The sequence below is a fragment of the Pelodiscus sinensis genome, chromosome 6 (genome assembly GCF_052426305.1).
Source record: "Pelodiscus sinensis isolate ZL-2025 chromosome 6, ASM5242630v1, whole genome shotgun sequence".
In the NCBI taxonomy this organism is placed as follows: Eukaryota; Metazoa; Chordata; order Testudines; family Trionychidae; genus Pelodiscus; species Pelodiscus sinensis.
In genome coordinates, this window is record NC_143057.1 from 127,778,086 (window position 1) to 127,800,167 (window position 22,082).

Consider the following 22,082-nt stretch of genomic DNA (forward strand, 5'->3'; position numbering starts at 1 on the left):
ACTCCAGGCTGACTTTTTGCACTGTGTCTAGATGCTGCTTGGCTTGCCTGTTCATCACACTATATGCTATTTGTTGTGGGTCTCACTAGGCCTTGCTACCACGTTTCATGTACCATGTGCTGAGTAATAACATCAGGGGACGCCATACTTTTAAAACTAAAATGGCTCTTTACTAAGTGAACTGTTTATAGAAATGCTGCAACTGGAGGTAGCATTCCAGCCATGTGCACACAGACTGGCTTCCTAATGTCTCCTCCAAATGCTTCCCACCTGCAACCGGTGCTTCTTGCTTCAAGTTCCATGCAGGTTGCTACCACACAATTTTTCCTGCGCTTGTTACTGTGACCCACTGATCAAATGGGACCCACAAGGACAGCGGTCTTGGCAATCTTACTTATCCACGAGATCACAGGGGTCACTATCACCAGAATGGACTATTCATCGCCATCAAGTGTCGATGCGATCAGAAGGTGCCTCCTTGTTAAAATTCGGTCGCCAAACTGAAGGGAGACTAGAGACAATTTCCTTTCCTGGATGGAGTCACCCCAGCTCTGCAGACTTATTCCCGTCAGATGATGTGAGCTCATACAAATACATAAGACCAATGGCTTGTCAGGAGAGGGATCACTGGATGATTTCCTGTTCTGTTCACGCCCTCTGGGGTACTTGCCACCAGACACAGACAGAAGACAGGATACTGAGCTAGATGGACTTTTGGGCTGACCGAGTATGGTCATTCTTATGTGCTCAGTTTTGTTTCGTATTCCATTGACATGGGTCAGATTGCACCAGATGATGTCAGGCATTTTTGAGACATGGCCATGAAGGAATTTCATTTCTCCTTAAAACCGTTCTCCCCGCTGTTCCTTTTAACCTAATCAGCTTCTTCTCAGAAACAAAGACTAAACATTCCTAGCCAAATGGAAATCCGTTTGTTTACTTAGTGGTTTCACTTCCCTCATCTGAAACAGGGTGTTTGTTTCAGTGAGAAAGTACTCAGTCTCATCCCTCTTCCTGGGACAGCAGGAAGCTAGTACAGGCCATTTTTGTAGGAATCGTCCTTGACTATTCCATCCATCTTGGGTAGAATACAGCCCCAATTACCATAAGGTCTGAGAATACTTCATAATCTTAATGTGTTTCTCCACACCATTCCCAGCCACAGAGAGATTAAGTGACTTGCCCAAGGCCAAATAAAACATATGTGGCAGAGCAAGGAACTAAACTCAGGAGTCACAGCCCTAATCACTGGACCATCCTTCCTTTCTGTTGGGCTCTCTAGGGGTATGTCTACACTACCCCGCTAGTTCGAACTAGCGGGGTAATGTATGCATACCGAACTTGCTAATGAAGCCCGGGATTTGAATTTCCCGGGCTTCATTAGCATAAAGCCGGCGCCGCCATTTTTAAAAGCCGGCTAGTGCAAACCCCGTGCCGCGCGGCTACACGCGGCACGGGCTAGATAGTTCGGAATGGCTAGCTAGTTCGAACTATTTAGCCCGTGCCGCGTGTAGCCGCGCGGCACGGGGTTCGCACTAGCCGGCTTTTAAAAATGGCGGCGCCGGCTTTATGCTAATGAAGCCCGGGAAATTCAAATCCCGGGCTTCATTAGCAAGTTCGGTATGCATACATTACCCCGCTAGTTCAAACTAGTGGGGTAGTGTAGACATACCCTAGTGCATTAAACTGCCTTCAGCAGCGGCATTATAGGAAGGTGGTTCCTCCTTGCCGTATGCACCAGGCCAACTGTGCGTGGTACAGAGAGGTTTCAGGAAAGCTTCCCGAAATCAGCTCCAGAACTCTTTATCTGAGCTGGAGGTCACTGCAGATGTTGCTCGTTGCCATTTAGAGATATAGAGCTTTCCGAGCCTTGCAAATAGGACATGGCAGCAAAAGGAGACAAACTGAATTTGGAGTTGCATATGCAGAGACATCGGTGTCACCAAGCAAAGAGGAAATAGCTCCTTTGGAGCAGGGAGTGAAATGTTTTCCCCCGGGGCCAATACTTAGAAAATGTTATGACCCTGAAAGCATTTGCACTGATCTGCCAGGATACTTTTGGCCTGGATGCTTACTATGCATGACAAGGACTTCCTCTAGTGGCTGGCTCCAATCAAGCCGGGTACTTACATACACCTTGGGGCTCAGTTGGTGATGGGGTGTGTGTGTGTGTTTAATGCTGTATTCAAGGCCATGAATTCATTCTGCTTTGCACATGTGTAATAGACAGAGCCTTAACATCTCCTCCATCCTCCTCATCACTTCCTCCCTCTCTTGCCAGTTCAGATGCGATTGGCATATCTAGAGGAGGCAGAGTTAGAGATTAAAGGTCTGGGTCTCTGGACGCAGATGTGCTGGAGTGTCCGAGTGTGTGCAACTGCAGGCCAGCATACATTTCCATCCAGGGACAGTGCGGGCATCTCCAGCAGTGCAACCAAAGCCCAGCTGCATTGCAACCGGGGCAGACCTGATGGCAGAAGAAATCATCAAGCAGATGACATGCTGGGCTTTCAGACCCTATACACCAGCAATTTTCAAACTTTCTTTCTCATGTCCCAGCTGAAGAAAATCTTGCCCCTGCTGATGAACGGTAGTTTGATTTCTTTTATGTGGTAGCTCTAGAGATTTAGCTTCCCCTTGGTTCCCCATCTCCCCACCATAGAATATTTTCAAACCAAGGCCCCGATCCTGCGATCACATCATGCCGGGGGAACTTTCTCTCTGCACTGAGCTTTATTCATAATTCTAAGTGAGACGGTGCCGTTTTTTCCTTCCGTTTCCCCTACATGTCCCTTCAGCTAGTCATTGTCTGAGCCCCACTTACATCTACTGGCCTCTGCTCCACAGGAAATATCTGCTAGGCTACCAGAGACTAGGAGGATCTGTATTAAATCCAGTCCTTTCAGAGTGTAGATGCTTGCCTCGAGCTGCCATCTACTGGATGTTAAAGAGACGGCACAAATAAAAGCTCTTCACAGCATCAGCGCACTGTTGATTGAACTCCACGGCAAAGCTGCCTGTGGTTGTGAGATGCTTACTGATGTCGAAGACAGGCTACGGCCTTATAGATGGATATTTGTCAGGGATGCCCCAAGAGTTCTAGGTGCTGGGATTTTCTCCGTACAGCTTATTTTGTTTGCAGTAGACGCCAACTCAACGTAGCACCAGACCCTGCTGCAACACCAGATACAAAACCTGGAGTCACATTGCCACTGCTGCGATGATCACCACAACATGGGGAGGATTGGACAGAGGTCTATAAAATCATGACTGGTGCGGAAAAAGTGAATAAGGCTGTGAGATGGAGCCACGAATGAGGGATTTAGGGTGCAGGAGACACTGGGTTTGGAGGGGGTCAGGGCTGGGACAGGGGATTGGGTCACAGGCTTACCTGCCATGGCTTCTCTTCAGTAGGGATGTGAAGGCAGCTTCCTGCCTATCTTGGCACCTTGGACCATGCTGCATGGCACTTACCTGCAGGCACTGACCCTCCCCAGCTCCTATTGGCTGGTTTCTGGCCAATGGGAGTGTGGAGCAGGTGCTCAGGGCAGGGCATTTCAAGAAAGATGTGGAGAAATTGGAGAGGGTCCAGAGAAGAGCAACAAGAATGATGAAAGGTCTAGAGAACATGACCTATGAAGGAAGACTGAAAGAATTGGGCTTGTTTAGTTTAGAAAGGAGACGATTGAGGGGGGACATGAGAGCAGTTTTTAGGTATCTAAAAGGGTGTCATAAGGAGGAGGGAGAAAACTTGTTCTTCCTGGCCTCTGAGGATAGAACAAGAAGCAATGGGCTTAAACTGCAGCAAGGGAGGTTTAGGTTGGACATTAGGAAAAAGTTCCTGCCTGTCAGGGTGGTCAAACACTGGAATAAATTGCCCAGGGAGGTTGTGGAATCCCCATCTGTGGAGATATTTAAGAGTAGGCTAGATAAATGTCTATCAGCGATGGTCTAGACAGTATTTGGTCCTGCCACGAGGGCAGGGGACTGGACTTGATGACCTCTCGAGGTCCCATCCAGTCCTAGTATTCTATGATTCTATGATCCTGTGTCACTTCAGACAAATCCTTTCCTAACACTGCTCCGGGCAGGAAAAACAGATACACTTTCCGGAAGCCAAACTCAGGCCATTTGTAGGTTGTCCCCAGAAGCAGCTCTCTGTCCCAGCCCTGGATGTGTGTCTCCTTATTCTGGAGGAGAGGGAAGTGGGGCAGAAGCAGGATATGGTCATGCATGGATCCCCCAGAGCAGAGTCTGGGTTGGTTTAAAACTGGCATGTTCACACGGGGCGAGTGTACCCTGTCTGTTGTGCACGTGTGCGGCTGCTCAGGAGACAGTCCAATGCCGCCCAGCTGATTAGCAGAGCGCCCACAGCTAGGTTTTGTTTCTACTGGTGGTGCACATTTGCACATGCCTCAGTGCACAGAAAAAATATTCCGCACATGGATGGACCGTTGCATAGATCCCGTGGTTTATGCAGCTGTCCTTTTTAATCCTGCTTCTCTCAGCTGTTTGGGTGGGATGCAGCACCTCGGCATAGCAAAGACCAGCCTGTATCATAGCGGAGGCCCATCTTGCTCAGTGTCTTATATCCAATATGGCAGCTCTAGACACTTCAGAGAAAGGTGAAAGAAACCCAGCAGAAGGCAGATGGGGGTGAACCTGCTTCTCATTCAGATCTCATCCTAATCCATACATTCCTGAGCCGGGCTTAAAAGCAGAAGCACGAGGAGCCGAAGTCTTTCAAGGGGACCTGTCCTACACTATTGGGGGCTTTAGACACTAGCAGGCAAGCCACGCGCCACTCTCCTGGGAGAATAGGCAGCGCTGTGTGGAGCGTGGGAATCCCTGAAGCCCCGTGGCACGGGCCCTGAGCACCCGAGCTGTGGCATCTCGCTGTGGTTTTCAAGGGCAGCTTTGTCGACGAAAGATTTTCCATTAGATTTATTTCCAGCACAGATGAGACCCATTTTGCTTCCTGGTTGTAGTTCTCAGGATGGCGAGAGCCCAGGCTGTTGACCTGAATTCAAAGCAGCCTGAATGAAAAGCCGGTGGGTTTTTTTCATGGACTGCCTTTCTTCCCGCCCGTTGAACACAATGTCTGCTGAGGCCTGACACTCCCTTTCATCCTTCTTTGGAGCTGGGGGAGCAGGCTTGTTTCGGCTCTTTGCCTGTTCCCAGCATCTTCCACGTACCGGCTGTCTCAGCCCCCGGGATCCTCTGACAAAGATGGGGCCTTGATGGCAAAGAACATATGGGGCACTGCGAGCTGATAAAACGTGATGAGAGCCACGACCGCCAAGCTGCCCAGCCCAAAACCCACCCTGGTGATTTTGCAGGGAGCTCTCTGTTGCAACCTGTGTGCTGCTTTTATGAGCACAAGGCTCTGGAGAAGCCCAGCATGGCTCACTGGTCCACTTCATCAGCTGTAGCATCACCACTGTAGATCGAGCTCCTGGCTAACCTCAGGGCTGAATTCAATCTCCCAGTGTTTGCTAAGGTACTGGGCTGCTGGACGGTGTGCTGGTCAATCAGGCAGTGACACTTTTTCCTCTCTGCCACTTGCTGCTGGAAGGGCATGGGTGGCCAGGATTCAGCCGGCAGGGGGTGCTCTATGCTCAAGCATCGTCTGACAATGGCATGAGGAGATGCCCGAGGTGCCCTCATTCAGGTGAGACATCAAAAGGCTGCCTGGACCGCTTGCACCCATAGCCAGACCTGGGGGAAGATGTTGGTTTTGTAATTCCTTGGCGAGTGGACTTTGGATCAGGAAGGCGGTTCCATTCCCATAAAGCGACAGTTGAAGAGAAACGGAACTAGCAGAATCTCATTTGGGGGACAAGGCAATATGCCACATTTATTGTCAATGCAGCATTCATTTACTGTCCCTACTTATTAAAATTATCCTTTTAAACTGGTTTAGTTCATAGATCCTGTTCTGTCCCACTGCCCCAGGGCCTGGTGGGTATGTCTACATTGCAACGCTATTTCGGGATACCGGAGTATCCCAAAATAGCTATCCTGAGTCTCCACAGCAAGCCCATAATTTTGGGCTTGCTATTCCGACGTCCCTGTAAACCTCGTTCTACGAGGAGTAAAGGACGTTTCAGAATAGCGTTTTACTTTGAAATTTGGCGCTGTGTACACGGTGCTGAATGATGAAATAAGTTATTTCCAAATAGCATCGAAATAAGATACGCAATTTGCATAGCTCAAGTTGCGTATCTTATTTCGAGTTACGGTGCAGTGTAGACACACCCTGGAAGACCATGAGCCATCTCTTAATGGCAGATGGGACTTTGATCTTTTTTGAGGGGGCTTTTGTGTCTCTCTTGCTTGCGAGGGTTCTTTTGCAGGGCTCACCTGCATTGTCCTTTGGCCATCAAGATGGTGCTGACAGCTGGTTACTGAGACAGGCTGGCATTCGGGACTGATTTCATTTCACCCCCCCCCCCCGCAACTTTAAACAGCGTTAAGGCAGCACAACATTTAAAAAGGGATTTTGGTTACAATATGGAGTCCCTTTAGTTACAATATATATTTAAAATAAAGCTACAGCAGCAGCTCCTTCAAAGGCAGTTCTTAACAGGCTACGTACAAATTCATCCAAAAATGGTTCACGCTGTTTCATTTATAAAATTCCATTCATAACAAGCGGTCTCCAATTCATAAGCTTACATGTAATTCATTAGAAGGGCAGTTTCGTTCTTAGCCCTGCAAAGGGCGATTGGAGGACGCAAGCCCTCGGTAAAGGGACATCAAGCCTTTCCACTCTGAGATGGGATTGGACCAGGTAAGAGTTCTCTGTGAACAGAGCTGGTGGTTTCAGTATTAAGTATCCACAACACAAGTGGCACTTTGCACCTGGGCAAAGAGGCCAAGGACTGCCTGGTGCAAGGAGCCTGGATTTGCATTTCCCCTCTGGATAGAGCGGTGATCATCGTAAGACAGCAGGGAAGCACATTGGCAGGGAGGCTGTGAACGTCTGCACTGCTCCGGACAGACACAGGTGTGAATCTCTAGTGCTGTTAGCCAGGCACATCTCTCCAGCACTGAGACGTCTCGGAGAGGTCTAAGGGGAACAAGAAATCTCCCAGCATTCTGGCAGGTGCGAGCACAGCTGCATCCTTAGAGACAAAGCTGCCCCTTAGCAGCTGCCCAGGTACGCTGTGGCCATGGTTAGTTAATGCTCACACCCAGCTTTGACGTGGCAGAGTGCTCGAGGAGTGCTCCGTATTGTTCTGAACTGGGAGGTAGGTGGCTGTGATCACCATCCTGACAGCTCATCGAGAGTCCTTGTGAATGTCACGGCACTATCTGTATCCACCCTGTGATTTATCGCTTGCCCATGGGAAGCTACATCGGCTTGGTAGCCTGTCAGTATCCGTTGGGAGAAATGGAGCTCTCCCCAGTCCAGAGCGGTAGCTGATGCCTGTTTTATCATGTCTGCTGTACTTCTAGAAAACAAACGTGCTCCCAGATTCCTTCACTAATAAACCCCCTCATAGGAAGTTACGTGCCAGCCACAGGTACCCTATTTGCCAGACTGCTGTGGGAACGTGTTGTGTGCTCTTTGCTTTGTATTACGGTTCCAACTAAAACTAGTTGATAAACGGCTAATTATAACCGTTTTAATACATGATAAATCGTTACAGGGTCCCACAGATGGATAATTTTCTTATAGCCCCTGTAGCGCCTCCTAGTGGAGAGTTTCCATCTGTCAGCTCAGCGCTCTGCATCTAATCTGGTTCTGGACAAGCCTGAAAGATTCTGCCCAGTCTGTGATGCCAGAAGGAGAGGTTTGGTGATGTGGACACCTCCAGCCTGGGAGGCAGGCCGAGACCTGAGACCCACTGAACTTATTTCGCTTGTGCTAAATAGCCATCAGAGGGTCGCTGCCAGCTGGGGCTGGATTGGAACCTCTGGTCTCTTGGTATTCCAGTTCTGGGACAGGGTCATGTTTGCAAGGCCCCGTGGGTTTCTGAAGGGAAGGGTGCCTGCGGAGGGGGCATTGCTCTTGCTGCTAGCCAAGCATGTTGGTTTGAAAGGTGCTGAGACTGCATTCTGCTCCTCACCCACATTTGTTCAGAGCACTTGTAAATGAATGGGGATGCCTATCTCCTAGAGCTGGAAGGAACTTCAAAAGGTCATCAAGTCCAGTCCCCTGCCTTCACAGCAGGACCAATTACCATCCCAGACAGATTTTGCCCCAGATCCCTAAATGGCCTCCTCAAGGATTGAACTCACAACCCTGGGTGTAGCAGACCAATGCTCAAACCACTGAGCTATCCCTCTTCAGCAGCAATGAGCCCCCCTGTCAGCTGCTGCATTGCCCCTTCTCCCCTCCTGCCTCTGCTGCCCTGCCACAGGATGATGGATTCCAGCAGCTGCTGCCGAAATCTGCCAGCCGGCCGAGATGTTCCACCCCGTGACACCAGGACAGCAGCCGCCTCCGGAGAGCGCTAGCATCTGGATCCCTGCTGACGGACGGGCACAGCTGCTGTGGGGAGATGGTCAGGGCTGTCACGTGCGTGGTTGGCGCTGTCAGTGTGGAAGAGGGATGGACCTGTCTTCTGCCCCTGCAGAGCTCTCTGCCAGCCGCCACCCCCCTTCCCTTCCCTCCTGCAATGGAAGGACTTTTGGAAGGTTTCAAGGACACAGAAAAAAGACAAATTGCAAACTCCCCGGGCCAAGGCAGCTCTTTTCAGGGCTAGCCTGAAAGAACAAGGCCCCTCAGGATGGGGGATGGTGCTCGGCAGTCCTGTAATACAGACGAAAGGGGGGACTTTTCCAGCTTGGACCTGCCCCGGGCTCCCTCATGCACATTGGGTCTGACTCTGACCCCATGTGCACTGGTGCAAATCCAGAGAACCAGTGACTCCGTTCATATCACTGAAGCTGGACCTGGCAAGTGAGGCACCCTCTGTCTCTTTCTCTCTACGCGCCTCCCTGCTCCTCCCTTTTGCTTTCCTCCTTCCCTGAGACCTCACTGCTGGTCCCAGCGTCCTAGTCTACACCTTCTATCGTTGCCTCGAGAAATTGTGATATTAACTGAGAACTGCAGGGGGCAGTATGTAGCCACATGCAATGGGCACTCGTGTGGCACTGCGCCCCCTACTGCCTTGCCCCTCTCACTCACAGCAGAGAGGATGCTATAAGGCTCAGTTGTGAAAGGGGCTGGTTGAAAAGTGGAAGTGGGGAGGGGGAACAATTGAAAATTGTGAAACTTTTAGGTTTGTTCTGCAGGTTTTGAAAGGGGGACAAGTTTTCACTTTCTCAGCGTTTTACTGAAAACTTGTTTTGAAAGTCTTAATTTCCCCCCTCCCCTTTTTTCTTTCTGCCTCCCTTTTCTCACCCTTCCCCCACTTCGCCCCTGAAAACGGGGGCCGAGTGCATTAAACAAAAAGACAAACTGGAAAAATACAAGAAAAGAAAAAAACTATTATTTGTTTTGTTTCCTTGTTTCACGGAGGGAAAAAAAATAGAAAAAAAATTGGGGGAAAAAAATCCAAAATATTTTAACAAAAAATGTCCAGTTTTGAAAAAAAAAAATGCTGGTTTTCAACAACAAAACCAAAAAAGTTTTCATTTGAAAACTTCCAGCCAGCACTAGTCTAAAGGAAGCTGGAAGGCGTGGGGTGCTGATAGATTTTTATCCTTTCCTATTGGCCAGGCCTATGTATGCTGTCTTTTTACTTGCTATGACTGGTGCTAAAATTCCTGAGCCTGTGTGTTTATTTCCTGCTCCCCATTTTCTTTTGTTTGTTACTTTGCAACTATAGAAAATACCTAGATTGTAAACTCTTTGGGGTAGGGACGCTTTCGTTCCTTGTATTTGTGCAGCACCAAGCATAGTGGATGCTGGACTATAACCGGCGCTCTCAGGTGTTACCTCAATACAACTAACTAACTAACTAACCTAAATGACTTGCTGTGTTTCTAAGAAGAGCTCAGAAAACATTCTGGCGGATCTTTTGCTTTGCCATGACAGGGCCTGAAATGGAAAAAAGATCAGCACTGAGCAAAAAATAATTTATGTCTAACTGGAGTAGCCCTAACTTAGTTAACTTAGTTAGTTGTATAGCAGTAGCACCTGAGAGCTCTGATCATAGTCCAGTACCCATTGTGCTAGTTCGTTAGTTAGTAACTCCGGGTCTTGAGGCTCTTCTAAAGAGGATGGTGAGCGATTGCTCTCCATGTCCAGTGAAGGTGGAAAAGAAGGAATGGGTTTACTCTGCAGCCAGGGATATGTAGGTTATGATTAGGAGCACTTTAAGAGGCTGCCTAGGGAAGTGGCAGAATCTCCTTCTGTGGAGATTTTTAAGAATTGGTTGGACAAACACCTGTCAGGGATGGTCCGGGTCTGGCTTGCACCGCTGGGAGCGGAGAGCCAAGCCCAGCCAGCTCCACAGCTCGGAGCTGATGGAGCTCCCACTGAGGTGCAAGTGATAGGCAGTGATAGGCAGACTAAATACTGGGTCATGACAGGCTGAAAGCATTTACCATGGGGCCTGAGCCCAGAAAGGTTGAGAACCACTAGTGAAGATTTACTTGACCCTGTCTCAGTGCAGGGAGCAGGACTAAATGAACCGCAGTTTTGAGAAGGGCACTATGGTTTAGCTGGCTAATGCACTTACCTAATAAACAGGAGATCCTGAGTTCAACTCCCAGTGGTTTCTCCCTGTAGGCCTTTGCTCTGTCACCAAATAATATTCATAGGTAGCAGGTTTCAAACAAACAAACGGAAGATTTTATTCACGCAGTGCAGAGTCAACCTGTGGAACTCCTTGCCAGAGGATGTTGAGAAGGCCAGGATTTAAACAGGGTTCAAAAAGAGCTGGAAGATAAATTCATGGGGGATAGGTCTATCCATGGCTTTTTGCCAGGATTGGTAGGAAAGGTGTCCCTAATCTCTTGTTTGTCAGAAGCTGGGAATCGGTGAGAGGGAAGGGATCACATGATGATTCCCTGTTCTGTTCATTCCTTCTGGGGTACCAAGCATTGGCCACTGTTAGAATACGGGACACTGGGCTAGATCGACCTTTGTGGCCATTCTTTATGTTATGTTCCAGGCCCCTTGCAGTCCTACTTTTAACACGTTCCTTCAATCCCAGTTAAAAATCCAATAATGCTTTCCCCAGAAAGGTTCCCACCAACTCTGCTCTATTGGCCCTTCAAGGTGTCTGTCAAGCTCTCTATCCTGATGTAACCTGGGAGCCACTCCCCTGCAGGTAGCAGAGTGAATGGGGGGGAGACCTGCCTCCAGCACCAATGGAGCCACACACCACTCAGTGCCTATGTGGCTGAACGCTCCAGTGCCGTCTGCGATTCAGCCATTCAGCAAACGGACCCTGTCCACAGCCAGCAAGCCTCAGCACCCTCCCTCTGATCGACGCGACCTCTTGGTGTCCTACAACCCTCCTGCTTAAGTGCTTTGCTGAATCAGGGCCTACACGGTGAGGCTATAAATAGCCCTCTTGCTCATTCCTCACTTTGTCACTGATCCAGAGAAGCGGATGTCTAGCTGCCTGCATGCTCACAGTTAGCACAGCGCGGAGGTCAGAAACCTACCGGGAGAGTGGGGGAAATACAGCCAGGAATCTATTTGACTGAAAAAACGACAAGCGAGAGAACATGACAGAGCTGCCAGCCTGCATTCTCTGCTGCTCATCCTTGTTTGTCTGCAGAGTCCTGTCTGCTTCTGCCCAGCGCTATCGCTTTACATGCCTCCCCTCCTCCCAGCTTGGCTCAGCTGCCAAATTGCAACCAAGAGACTCTCCTAGGAATCAAGGCATATCCACGTGTGGCGGAGCGGCTTAAGAATACCCTTCACGCGGCTGCTAGTGAACAGAATGTAAGAGGGGACACGCCGACTGATTGTCCTCTTCTTCCCCCGCCTCCCGACCAGAGACGAGCAGCACGGTACGAAACAAAGCGTCCAGCCACAAAGTCCAGCTTCAAGGTCCCATGGACACGCCGCCCGTTCAGCGTTTCAGAAAGAGCAGTTCGAGAAAGGAGACTGTTGTGGGAACTCTCCCACCTGAAAACTCCCCCCCGGCGAAGCCGAAGCCGCCCAAGGAGCTGAAGCCCATGATCGGTGCAATAGTCGTGGGGCTCATCCTACTCATCGCGGCGGTGGTGGCCTGGTGCTATTACACGGCGTCACTGAGGAAGGCGGAGCGGCTCAAGACGGAGCTGATGGACCTGCGGAAGGATGGGTTCGTCATCAAAAACCAGCACGGAGAGGTGGTCTTCAGACTGGCCTTCCAGTCGGGCAGCCTCGACCTGGAGTCCTGCTCGAAAGAAGGGGAGATTTTAACCTGCACCAGGTCGGACAAAGGGAAGCTGAATTTCTTCATTCAGACGGTCAAGCCCAAGGACACGGTGATGTGCTACCGCGTCCGCTGGGAGGAGTTTGTGGCGGACACGGCGGTGGAGCACACCATGTTCTGGGAGGACGCTCACTGGTACGGGGGCTGCGAAATGAGCGTCCAGCACTGGCCAATTAGGCTCCCCGGGTACCAGGAGCCCACGCCCTTTGTGACGAGCGACGTGTATTCCTTCAGGGACAGCTTTGGAGGCATCTTGGAGAGGTACTGGCTGTCCTCGAAAGCAGCGGCCATCAAGATCAACGACTCGGTGCCCTTCCACCTGGGGTTCAACGCCAGCGAGCGGTCGCTCTTCTTTCAGGCCAGGTATAAGGATTCTCCCTACAAACCTCCCTTGGGCCAGCAGCCTTTCCCGGAGCTGAGCTACCGCGTCTGCGTCGGCTCGGACGTGACTTCCATTCACAAATACATGGTGCGGAGGTACTTTAACAAGCCTTCCAAGATCCCGTCGGAAATCGCCTTCCGCTATCCCATCTGGTCCACGTGGGCGCTCTACAAAAACGATATTGACCAGGATAAGCTGTTGCGTTTTGCAGAAAAGATTAAAAAGTACCAGTTTAATTGCAGCCACATTGAAATCGACGACAAGTACACACAAAGTTATGGAGACTTTGACTTTGATCCGGTCAAGTTCCCTAATGTGACTGAAATGTTCAAGACGCTGAAAAAAGAGGGATTTAAAGTTACCCTGTGGACGCATCCCTTTATAAACTACAATTCCTCCAATTTTGGCGTGGGAATAGAGCGGCAGCTCTTCATCAAGGAGCCGACGGGGAAACTGCCCGCCATGGTGAAGTGGTGGAACGGCATTGGGGCCATCTTGGATTTTACCAATCCCGCGGCCAGGGAGTGGTTTCAGAGCCAGCTGAAACAGCTGCGGTCCAAGTACGGCATCGCGTCCTTTAAGTTTGACGCCGGGGAGGTCAGCTACCTCCCGAAGCAGTTCAGCACTTTCCGGCCCTTGTCGGACCCCAACATCTGGTCCAGACGGTACACAGAAATGGCCGTTCCGTTCTACGAGCTCGCTGAAGTGCGGGTCGGCTACCAGTCCCAAAACATCTCGTGCTTCTTCCGCATCATCGACCGGGACTCTGTTTGGGGATATGAGCTTGGCCTCAAGTCCCTGATCCCTACCGTGCTCACCATTAGCATGCTGGGATACCCTTTCATTCTACCTGACATGATTGGAGGAAACTTTCTCCCCAACAAGACAGAAGGGGCTGTTGAAATCCCAGACCGGGAGTTGTACATCCGCTGGCTGGAGCTGTCGGCCTTCATGCCCTCCATGCAGTTCTCAATACCCCCCTGGCTCTATGACAAGGAAGTGATCGAGATTGCACAGAAGTTCACAGAGCTGCATGAGTCGCTGGTCGCCCCTCTCCTGTTGGAACTGGCTGGGGAGGTCACCGACACAGGAGACCCCATCATACGGCCCATCTGGTGGATTTCTCCCAACGACAGATCCACCCATGAAATTGACTCCCAATTCCTCATTGGGGACACCCTCATGGTGGCCCCCGTCCTGGAGCTGGGCAAGCAAGAGCGCGATGTGTACCTCCCGGCCGGCAAATGGCGCAGTTACAAAGGGGAGCTGTTTGAGAAGACCCCGGTCCTGTTAACGGACTATCCCGTGGACTTGGATGAAGTTGCCTATTTCCTCTGGGTCTTGTAACAACTGGATCCATCAGTTTTCAGCTTTGTGTACGGGCCATGGATTGAAAAACTAGGAGCGATTGGTGTCTGAGATAAACATGCCTCGTTATGCGGCTCTCAGTGGCGATCGTGATTCCAATGGCAGATTATTATTCTCGTGGGGTAAGAAATAGGACATGTAAAATATCTTGGTATGCAATTTGTCCGTCAAAAGGTCCAGGTCCAAAGCTTGACTGCTTGGTTGTGGTTTCATTTTTAGATATATAGAAACACAGTCTAAGAACATCGGCACGTCCACGCTGGGTCAGACCAAAGGCCCGTTTAGGTCAGTGTCAGCTGTCTACCAACAGCGGCCAGTGCCAGGTGACCCCAGAGGGAATCAACAGAAGAGGGAATCATCCAGTGAACCGTTCCCAGCTTCTGACAAACAGAGGTTAGGGACTTCATTCCTGTCCATCCTGGCTAATAGCCATTGATGGACCTAACCTCCATGAATTTATCTGGTAGTCCTGGCTTTCACCGGGTCTAAAGAAAGGGAAGAGCTGAGACACACCTTGCGTTGGCTGGGTATCAAACCAAGAGAGGCCGTTTGGACGGCAGCCATGCTAACCGCTACACCATCAGTGCTCTAATTGAGCTACTTCCCAGCCCTATGTAACCTTGATGCTCTTTTTTAAAGGGGCCGTTCGATGGTTTCCTTTATTAGCCACTGACTCTGTGGTGCCAATATTTTTATTTTATTTTCAAATTGCTTTGTTGCTGGCTGAGGAATTGCTCAGCGCGGAGCAGTGCTTTGAAAAGGAGCTCGTGATACTTCTGCAGGGTCTGTTGAGTCCTTGCCATGACCGCACGGGATGGGGTTGGAGGCAGTAGCACAAACAGGTGTGCTCAGTAACAGTATGGCAATGGCTTCCCTCCCCAGGAAATATTAGTGACTGTTGTCTTCACTAAACCTACACTCACCTAGCTCAGGCCCCGGTTCAGCACATGCTTAAAGCCCATTGACTCCAAGAATGAAATCCTGAAGCCACTGCAGTCCTTGAGTGCTTTGAAGGAGCTTTTCCTATTTTGCTGGGTTTTGATTAGAGAGCGGGCACTGGCGAAGAATGCAGGAGACCGAGATTTTGGGCCTGGATTTGCCGCTGGCCTGCTGGGTGACCTTGGTAGGTCACTTCTCTTCCTAAGTTTCCCCGTCTGTAAAATGGGCAGAATGATCTGACCGCCCAAGTGCCAGGAATTCGTAAAGCGTGAAAACCCCCTCTCTTCCCCGCACCTGCCCAATAAACTCAGCAGGACTCATTTAACTCCCTTCCCATCCACCAGTGAGAATATCCCACCAGAAACAGACAAACCACTTCACTCACCCACCACGCCGCACCTGTGGCTTGGCTCTGCAAGACGCTGCAGATCAAGAGTCTTCCCACCTCTGAACCCAGCTTCGTGAGTCCGTTTTATTAAGGGGCTGGATAGGCAGGGCCTCACTACCGTCTTTTACAACAGCTGGCTCATGCGCCAAAGTTCTCCACCTACATCATCTCTCACCTAAGATTCCATCAGAGGGGAGCCTGGTGCCTTAGACCTAGCAGCAAACCCTGCTTCCTTAGAAATCTGCTCCTTGTTACAAGGCAAAAAATTTTGTCCTGTCTGCCAGCCTATCCGGGAAGCCATCGCCCCCCCCGAAAATCCAAGTTTATGGTGACCTCCCAAGTGTCATGTAAGGAACTGCGGTAGGTAACCAATGCAAATAAAGCTCTGGATGGCAGCTCTTTTCTCTTTTCACCAGGAGAGGGAGCAAAGAGCTTTCCCCTTTCCCACTGGTTCCATTGCTACCCTCACACGGTAACGTCCCTCCGGCTTCGATTTTGTTATTTCTGAAAAAAAATAGTAAGTAAAAGCTGTTATTGCAAAAGTGAGGCAGGTTTCTGAACTCACCAGGTAAACAGACTGCCCTGTCAACGGTTACGGCCCTACCCAATTCACAGTCTATGCTGGTCAATTTCACGGTCATCTGACAGCATGGCAGATGTAAGGGTGGCATTACATCTGCACTGGTGCTGGCCGGGCATGGTAGGGAGAATGAAAAGCCCCTGGAGCTGCCTCCGGAATCCTGGAATGGGGCCCCACTGCAACCTCCGTGGGGCTGGGGGGAAGAACCCCAGAGGTGGAGCTGTGAGGGGTACAACCAAACGGAGTAGGTGTGCTGACCTGATGGGGGGTGGGGCTGGGCAGAACTGCTATGGGGCAGAACAGGGAGAGGGCTGGTGAGGGCTGCGGGGGGCAGAACTGCTGAGAGAAGGGGGCAGGATTGACTAGAGGCAGAATTAATTGCTGGGCAGATGTAGAGACGGTGAGCCACACTCATTTTCTCTCTCAGACACACACACACACACACACACACACACACAAAACGCGGGAGGTAAAAATCAGAAGACAGGCCCACAACCACAATGTAACCTTATTGCTTTTTAAATCACAGGATTTTTGGAGCCATCCTCATGATGTTGAGCAGATGCTGACTCCTGTTTCTTGCTCTTTTGAGAGTGGCTTTACTGCAGGTCTGAAATGCAGCTCGTCCCTCCTCTCCTTCAGACCAGGCTCCTAACCCAAATCCCCCGTGGATTGCCCGCCACTCCAGACCTGTGGCCATGTGTAGCCATCACCTTGGAAGTGCCGCCCACGGCCGAAAACGTTGGCCTAGCGAGGCCAGAGCAATCCACTGCGGCAGCTGGGTTTAAAACTTTCGCCGCTGTCCATGCTCCTCTCCGTGGTGCCTGGCAAGTCTCCAGGGCCCATGACGAGAATGAGCTCCCACAGCTCCCATTGGTCACAGCGCCCCTAACCCTGTCCAGCTCCCCCCCCACTGTTTTCCTCTTCTCTTCCCTCCCCCTCCCTGTTCACCCCTTTCAGCCAAACCCCAGAACCCAAATGTAGCAAATTTTTGAAAAAAAAGCACCCACTTTTCCAAAATTGCTTTGTAGAGCAAACGGAGCATGTTTTCCAGATTGTGAAGCTGAACATGCAGAAGGTACCTAATTAAAAGCCCTAGATTTGGGAATAAAAAATGTCTGCCACGGGTTTTTGATATACCCTGAAGACTGCGAGAGATTTATTCATTCCACATTAACACACTGAATCCAAAATATGAAGTTAAATGAATCAGTCACAGAGGTTTAGTGTGTGCATAACAAAGTTCATTGTTATTAGAAAAAGGGAACATTAATTTAGTGTGTGTCATCGCCCTAATGATACACATGTTTATGAAACGTCACCAGCTGTTTCCAACGATTTTAGGCATAACAAAGGATTTTATATCTTAATAAAATACTGATTTTGGTAGAGGATTCTTTTAAAAACTAGTTCAGCAAACAACAGTAAAAAAAGGGAAACGTATTTGTCCAGCTATCTGCCCCCATAATGGCTTAGAATGGGAAGACTTTGGAAGCGAGTTTTGTATACCCTAGTCACTAGAGTTAAACTGTGTATTTTAGCTAAGGGGGCTCTTTTGCAGAATTTATTTTAAAAACTGTGTGGCTGGCGAGCCAAGCATTTAAGGGGCAAGCGGAACACACAGCTTGTGCATCTTAAAAATCTACGCAAGGAATTTTTAGAGCTGCGATGTTATGAACTGCAGCAACCCACTAAAGAAACACGTAAAGCACATTTGAAGCTACGGTCCTGTTGTACTGGAATGGGTTACCTAGGGAAGTAGTGGAGTCGCCATCCCTAGAGGTGTTTAAGTCTCAGCTTGACAAAGCCCTGGCCGGGTTGATTTAGTTGGAATTGGTCCTGCCTAGAGCAGGGGGCTGGACTTGACCTTCTGTGGTCTCTTCCAGTTCTATGGTTCTATGATTCTATGACAGTGATGCACCACTCTTTTGGCCAGCAGAGTCAGGCCTGTCAACTGGCTTCATTACCACGTGCTGGTGCTTTCCCAGGTTCAGTGTGACGCTACTACCTATTTGAAATCATGGGATGGTGGGCGGGCCAGTGTGACGCTACTAGGGCTGATGAGCCCAAAGGCTTTTCACTTTTCAGGTAATAGAGCCAAGTGTGGGGAAGAGTCACCAGTCTGAGTCACGTTGCAGAGACCTTGCCATGCCAGTGGTACAGGCTCCCCAGAGACTCCGATTTTGGTGGTCTAGACCCAGTCTGAAAGGAGGGCCCAGTGCACAGCTAGGCGAGTTGCAGGCTGGCCTGTGGGCGGAGGTGTCTTTGCACGCAGTGGCAGAAATGATCTGAGCCGGGTTCAAGTGGTGTAAGTGACCTAGGAGGGAAGACCGAAGGCATTGGGCTTGTTTATTTTGGAAAAGAGACGACCGAGAGGGGACATGATAGTGATTTTCAAGTATCTAAATGGATGTTACGAGGAGGAGAGAGAAAAATTGTTCTCCTTGGCCTCTCGGGACAGGACAAGAAGCAATGGGCTTAAATTGCAGCAAAGGAGGTTTAGGTTGGACATTAGGAAAAACTTCCTACCTGTCAGGGTGGTGAAACACTGGAATAAATTGCCTTGGGAGGTTGTGGAATCCCCATCTCTGGAGATATTTAAGAGCAGATTGGACAGACACCTGTCAGGGATGATCTAGACGGTGCTTGGCCCTGCCGTGAGGGCAGGGGATTGGACTTGATGCCCTCTCAAGGTCCCTTCCAATTCTAGTGCTCTGGGAAAAGCTGCCACAGCCTGTTGTGGAAGCCTTCAGGACTGGCCAGACAGGGATAGGAAGAGAAGAGAGGCTGAGCCACACAGCAGGGCTGGGAACGCAACATGCGCACCATGCGCCTCTCTTCTGGCCTAGAAACTATTCTCTCTCTCCCGGGCTGCCCAGACACAAGTCAGGTGCAGGGTAGGGGGCCGTGGCTCCCTCACTTTCTACTTGCTGTGACGGTCAGCAGTGTGGGGAGGCTTGAGCAGGGGCGTGCGCAAGGGAGACATGAAGGCAAGGCCACAGGGGAATTGGCAGTGGGCGGGGAGGGGCTCAGGGAAAAGGGGCAGAACAGGGAAGCAGATGGGGGGGGGAGCATGGCGTGGGAGGTGGCGCCCCACTATTTTTAAGGCACTTCTGCCTCGCCTTGCTCAGGCTTTGCTTTGACTGCTCTCCTCCAGCCAGAGGGGAAGCAGTCCTGGTGCCCCAGGTAGGGGTGAGGCTGCTGTGTTATTTGCACTGTGGTGATGCCTAGGCCCCAGTGTGTTAGGTGCTGCACAGACACCCACGGGCTGTTGGGTGGGGGCTGGAAAGGGCAGCACAGAGCAAAGGGGGAAAATGTTTTTTCTGGCCACTGATGAAAAACAAAGTGGGTCTTTGCCACGAAAGCTTATGCTCCTACACTTCAGTTAGTCTATAAGGTGCCACAGGACTCCTCGCCGCTAACCCAGAGAAAAATGCCCCAAAATGCCCAGCGAAGAGAAGCCTTTACTCGGAGGCCCTGAAAGCAAAGCAGCACCAGGGCAAAGTTCTGGGCTGAAAGCTCCTGGGCCCCGGTCGTCAAAGAAGGGACTCCCGGCCTTTCACCGCCGGGCGCAGAGACGGTCTCAGCAGGCGTTTCTCAGGACAAGTTGTTCAAGTTCCACCAGTGTGGCTCCGCCGTGCTAAAGGGGCAGGCCTGGGGGTGTTTCAGTCACGTGAAAGTGGTTTATGTGCAAACCTGATGGAATATTGGGCCACCCTGGGGTTAGGACGGGCTGGCTGCTGGACAGGCCACGGGGTCTAGCGTGTAGGGAGCTGGACCACAACACAGAAGATCTCCTGGCTCTGCCACTAACCTACTCCAGGGCCTTGAGCATGTCACTTCTCCACTCTCTGACTCCTCCCTCCCCGTGTGGGTCTTGGCTATTTAGGTTGCAAGTTCTCCAGGACAGGGAGTGGCTTACGGTGTGCTTGTGCAGCGCTCGGCCTCCCGGCGCCCTCACATGCTGCTGCCACGTCAGGAATGGACACGCCCGCTGCTGGCAGTGACATAAAACGGAGCACCTGGCCATCGGTGGTTATTGAAGATCTCCGAGCACGGTCTGCAAGAGCAGGGATTGTAACCCCCATTTCCCAGCCGTGTTCCAGGTAGGGGAGCTCGCATGCAGACACGCTTCCCAGAGCTGTCGGGCACCTTGCGACCATCTGCCCTTCGCATAAGGAGTCGTCCTCTCCCGATCACGGGCGACACAAGCCTTCCCCTCGAGGCCTCGCAGACCCTGCTGTCAGCCCTGGGCATCCTCCCCTGGCTTTCCCGCCTGGGTACAGGGCTGACATCCATTAGGCACAGTGCCTAGGGCCTACGATACTTTTAGGGGCCCACAAAAAGGTTTTAATTTCTTTTAAAATCAGAAGAAAAAAATGAACTTTTAGGGTCCAAGAAAATGTTTTAATTTTTTTCTTGCATCAGAAAAAAAATGAAACTTTTAAGGCCCACAAAAATCTATTCAATTTTGCCTAGAACAGAAAAAAAAATGTTGAAGTATGTAAAGTTATATCAAAAATAATTTTTAATATATTTTTTTTTAAATGGAGGAAGGGGCCCACGAAAGTCATAATGCGGCCCTGCCTGGATGGTTTGCTGTTACCACACCTCTTAGGGGCCCTCCTCAGTGACCAGCCTGCTACTGTGCTACACGGCTCCTGCCCCAAAGAGCTTACAATTTAGGTCCAAGGCAAGAGCCAATAGCTGGGCGCTAGCAGCATGGAGTAGTCAAAGGCAGCAGCTGATATTTCAGTGCTGAATTGATCGTGTCCATGCCGATTTGTAAGTTCCTAGCAGCCGGGCCTGGGTCTTCTTGTGTGCTCCGGATGTTGCACTGACCATCCTGCAGGCGTCTCACGCTGTACGGCGGAGTTGTAGAAACACAGAAGCCTTGGATGGGAAAGCAGCCCTCTGCCATGCAGCTGCTAGAGAAGGGACGGGCCTTTGGCTGAAGGCTCTCCCACTCCTCTGGGGCTCAAGGCAGGATCCTTCCCTGTTGGGCATGCCCTCCATTTAAATCTTCCAAGCAATGGGATTTCCACCTCCGCCCCAGGGAGACCGAGTCACAACCTGGGTCTCGCTTTCCCTTCATACTCCACCTCCATTGTCCCCTTTCCTAACCTCACCCTGTCGTCCCCAGTTAGAAGCCCCTGCAACAGCAATTCCCATTCTCCAACCTTTGCAGCCTTCAAATATTTACCAATGGGGATTATCTCCCCGGCGCCCAGGAATGCTGCGAATGGAGTCAACAAGCACGGGAACAAGTGCTGGTGAATCAGGGCGTTAGCCACCCTCTCCACAACCCCGATGCAGCCCTTCTAACCTTGCAGCGCGAGTCCGTTCCTGCTGGCTTGGGCTGTGCTCTGAGGCTATGTCTACACTACACTGATATAAAAAAACGGTACAAAAATTGCACGCCGCAATTTGCGTTCCTTTTTCCAATAGTTTTTTCGGAAGAGGCTTTTCCAAAATTTGGCCCAACTGGGCCAAATTTTGAAAAAGCCTCTTCTTTTGGAAGATCCCCTCTTCCTCATGAGAGGAGGAAGACAGGGCTTCCGAAAGAGCACATCTGCTCTTCCACTTTTTTTGGCAGAAAAGCAGATGCATTCCCTGGACGTGGTGGAGTTTTTCCGGGATAAACCCCCCCCAGTGTAGACATAGCCTGAACTCCTTTCCTGCCCCTACTGGGAGAGACAGCCGGGGCTATGGAGTAGGGCAGAGCTGGGATTCAGAAGATCCCGATTCTGCTACCAGCTCTGCTACTGTCCCACGGAGTGACCACGGCAAGGCCCCCTGCCTCTCTGTGCTCACCCTGCCAGCTCTTTGAGGGAGGGGGTGTTTTCTCAGGATCTGCATTTGAACAGCACTATAACCCCTCTTCCCAACCGGGGCCTCACTGCGGTACTGTAATTCTAACAGGTTTAACAAGACCAACTCCAGACAGCGTAGGCCTCATTCCCAGCTCCACGCCATATACCCAGCCCCACACTACGCCCCTCAATTCCGCGCCACCTCGTCATTCAACGCCCTGTGTAATTTATCGCCCTGCGTCTCAGCACCTTTGCTGCCCAGAGTCATTCTTCTCATGGA

General features: G+C 50.7%; 1 protein-coding gene across 1 annotated transcript; it reads left to right on the plus strand.

The window, feature by feature from the left end:
- The first annotated feature begins 11,489 nt into the window (after window positions 1-11,489).
- LOC102455233 (alpha-galactosidase MYORG) lies at window positions 11,490-14,273 on the plus strand. Its single transcript, XM_006123009.5, has one exon. The coding sequence runs from the start codon at window positions 11,968-11,970 to the stop codon at window positions 14,059-14,061; it is 2,094 nt and encodes a 697-aa protein (XP_006123071.3). The 5' UTR covers window positions 11,490-11,967; the 3' UTR covers window positions 14,062-14,273.
- The last annotated feature ends 7,809 nt before the right edge of the window (window positions 14,274-22,082 follow it).

What these genes read in the sequence shown, in the direction of transcription:
- LOC102455233 (XM_006123009.5), top strand. Translation starts at nt 11,968, where the DNA reads ATGGACACGCCGCCCGTTCAGCGTTTCAGAAAGAGCAGTTCGAGAAAG.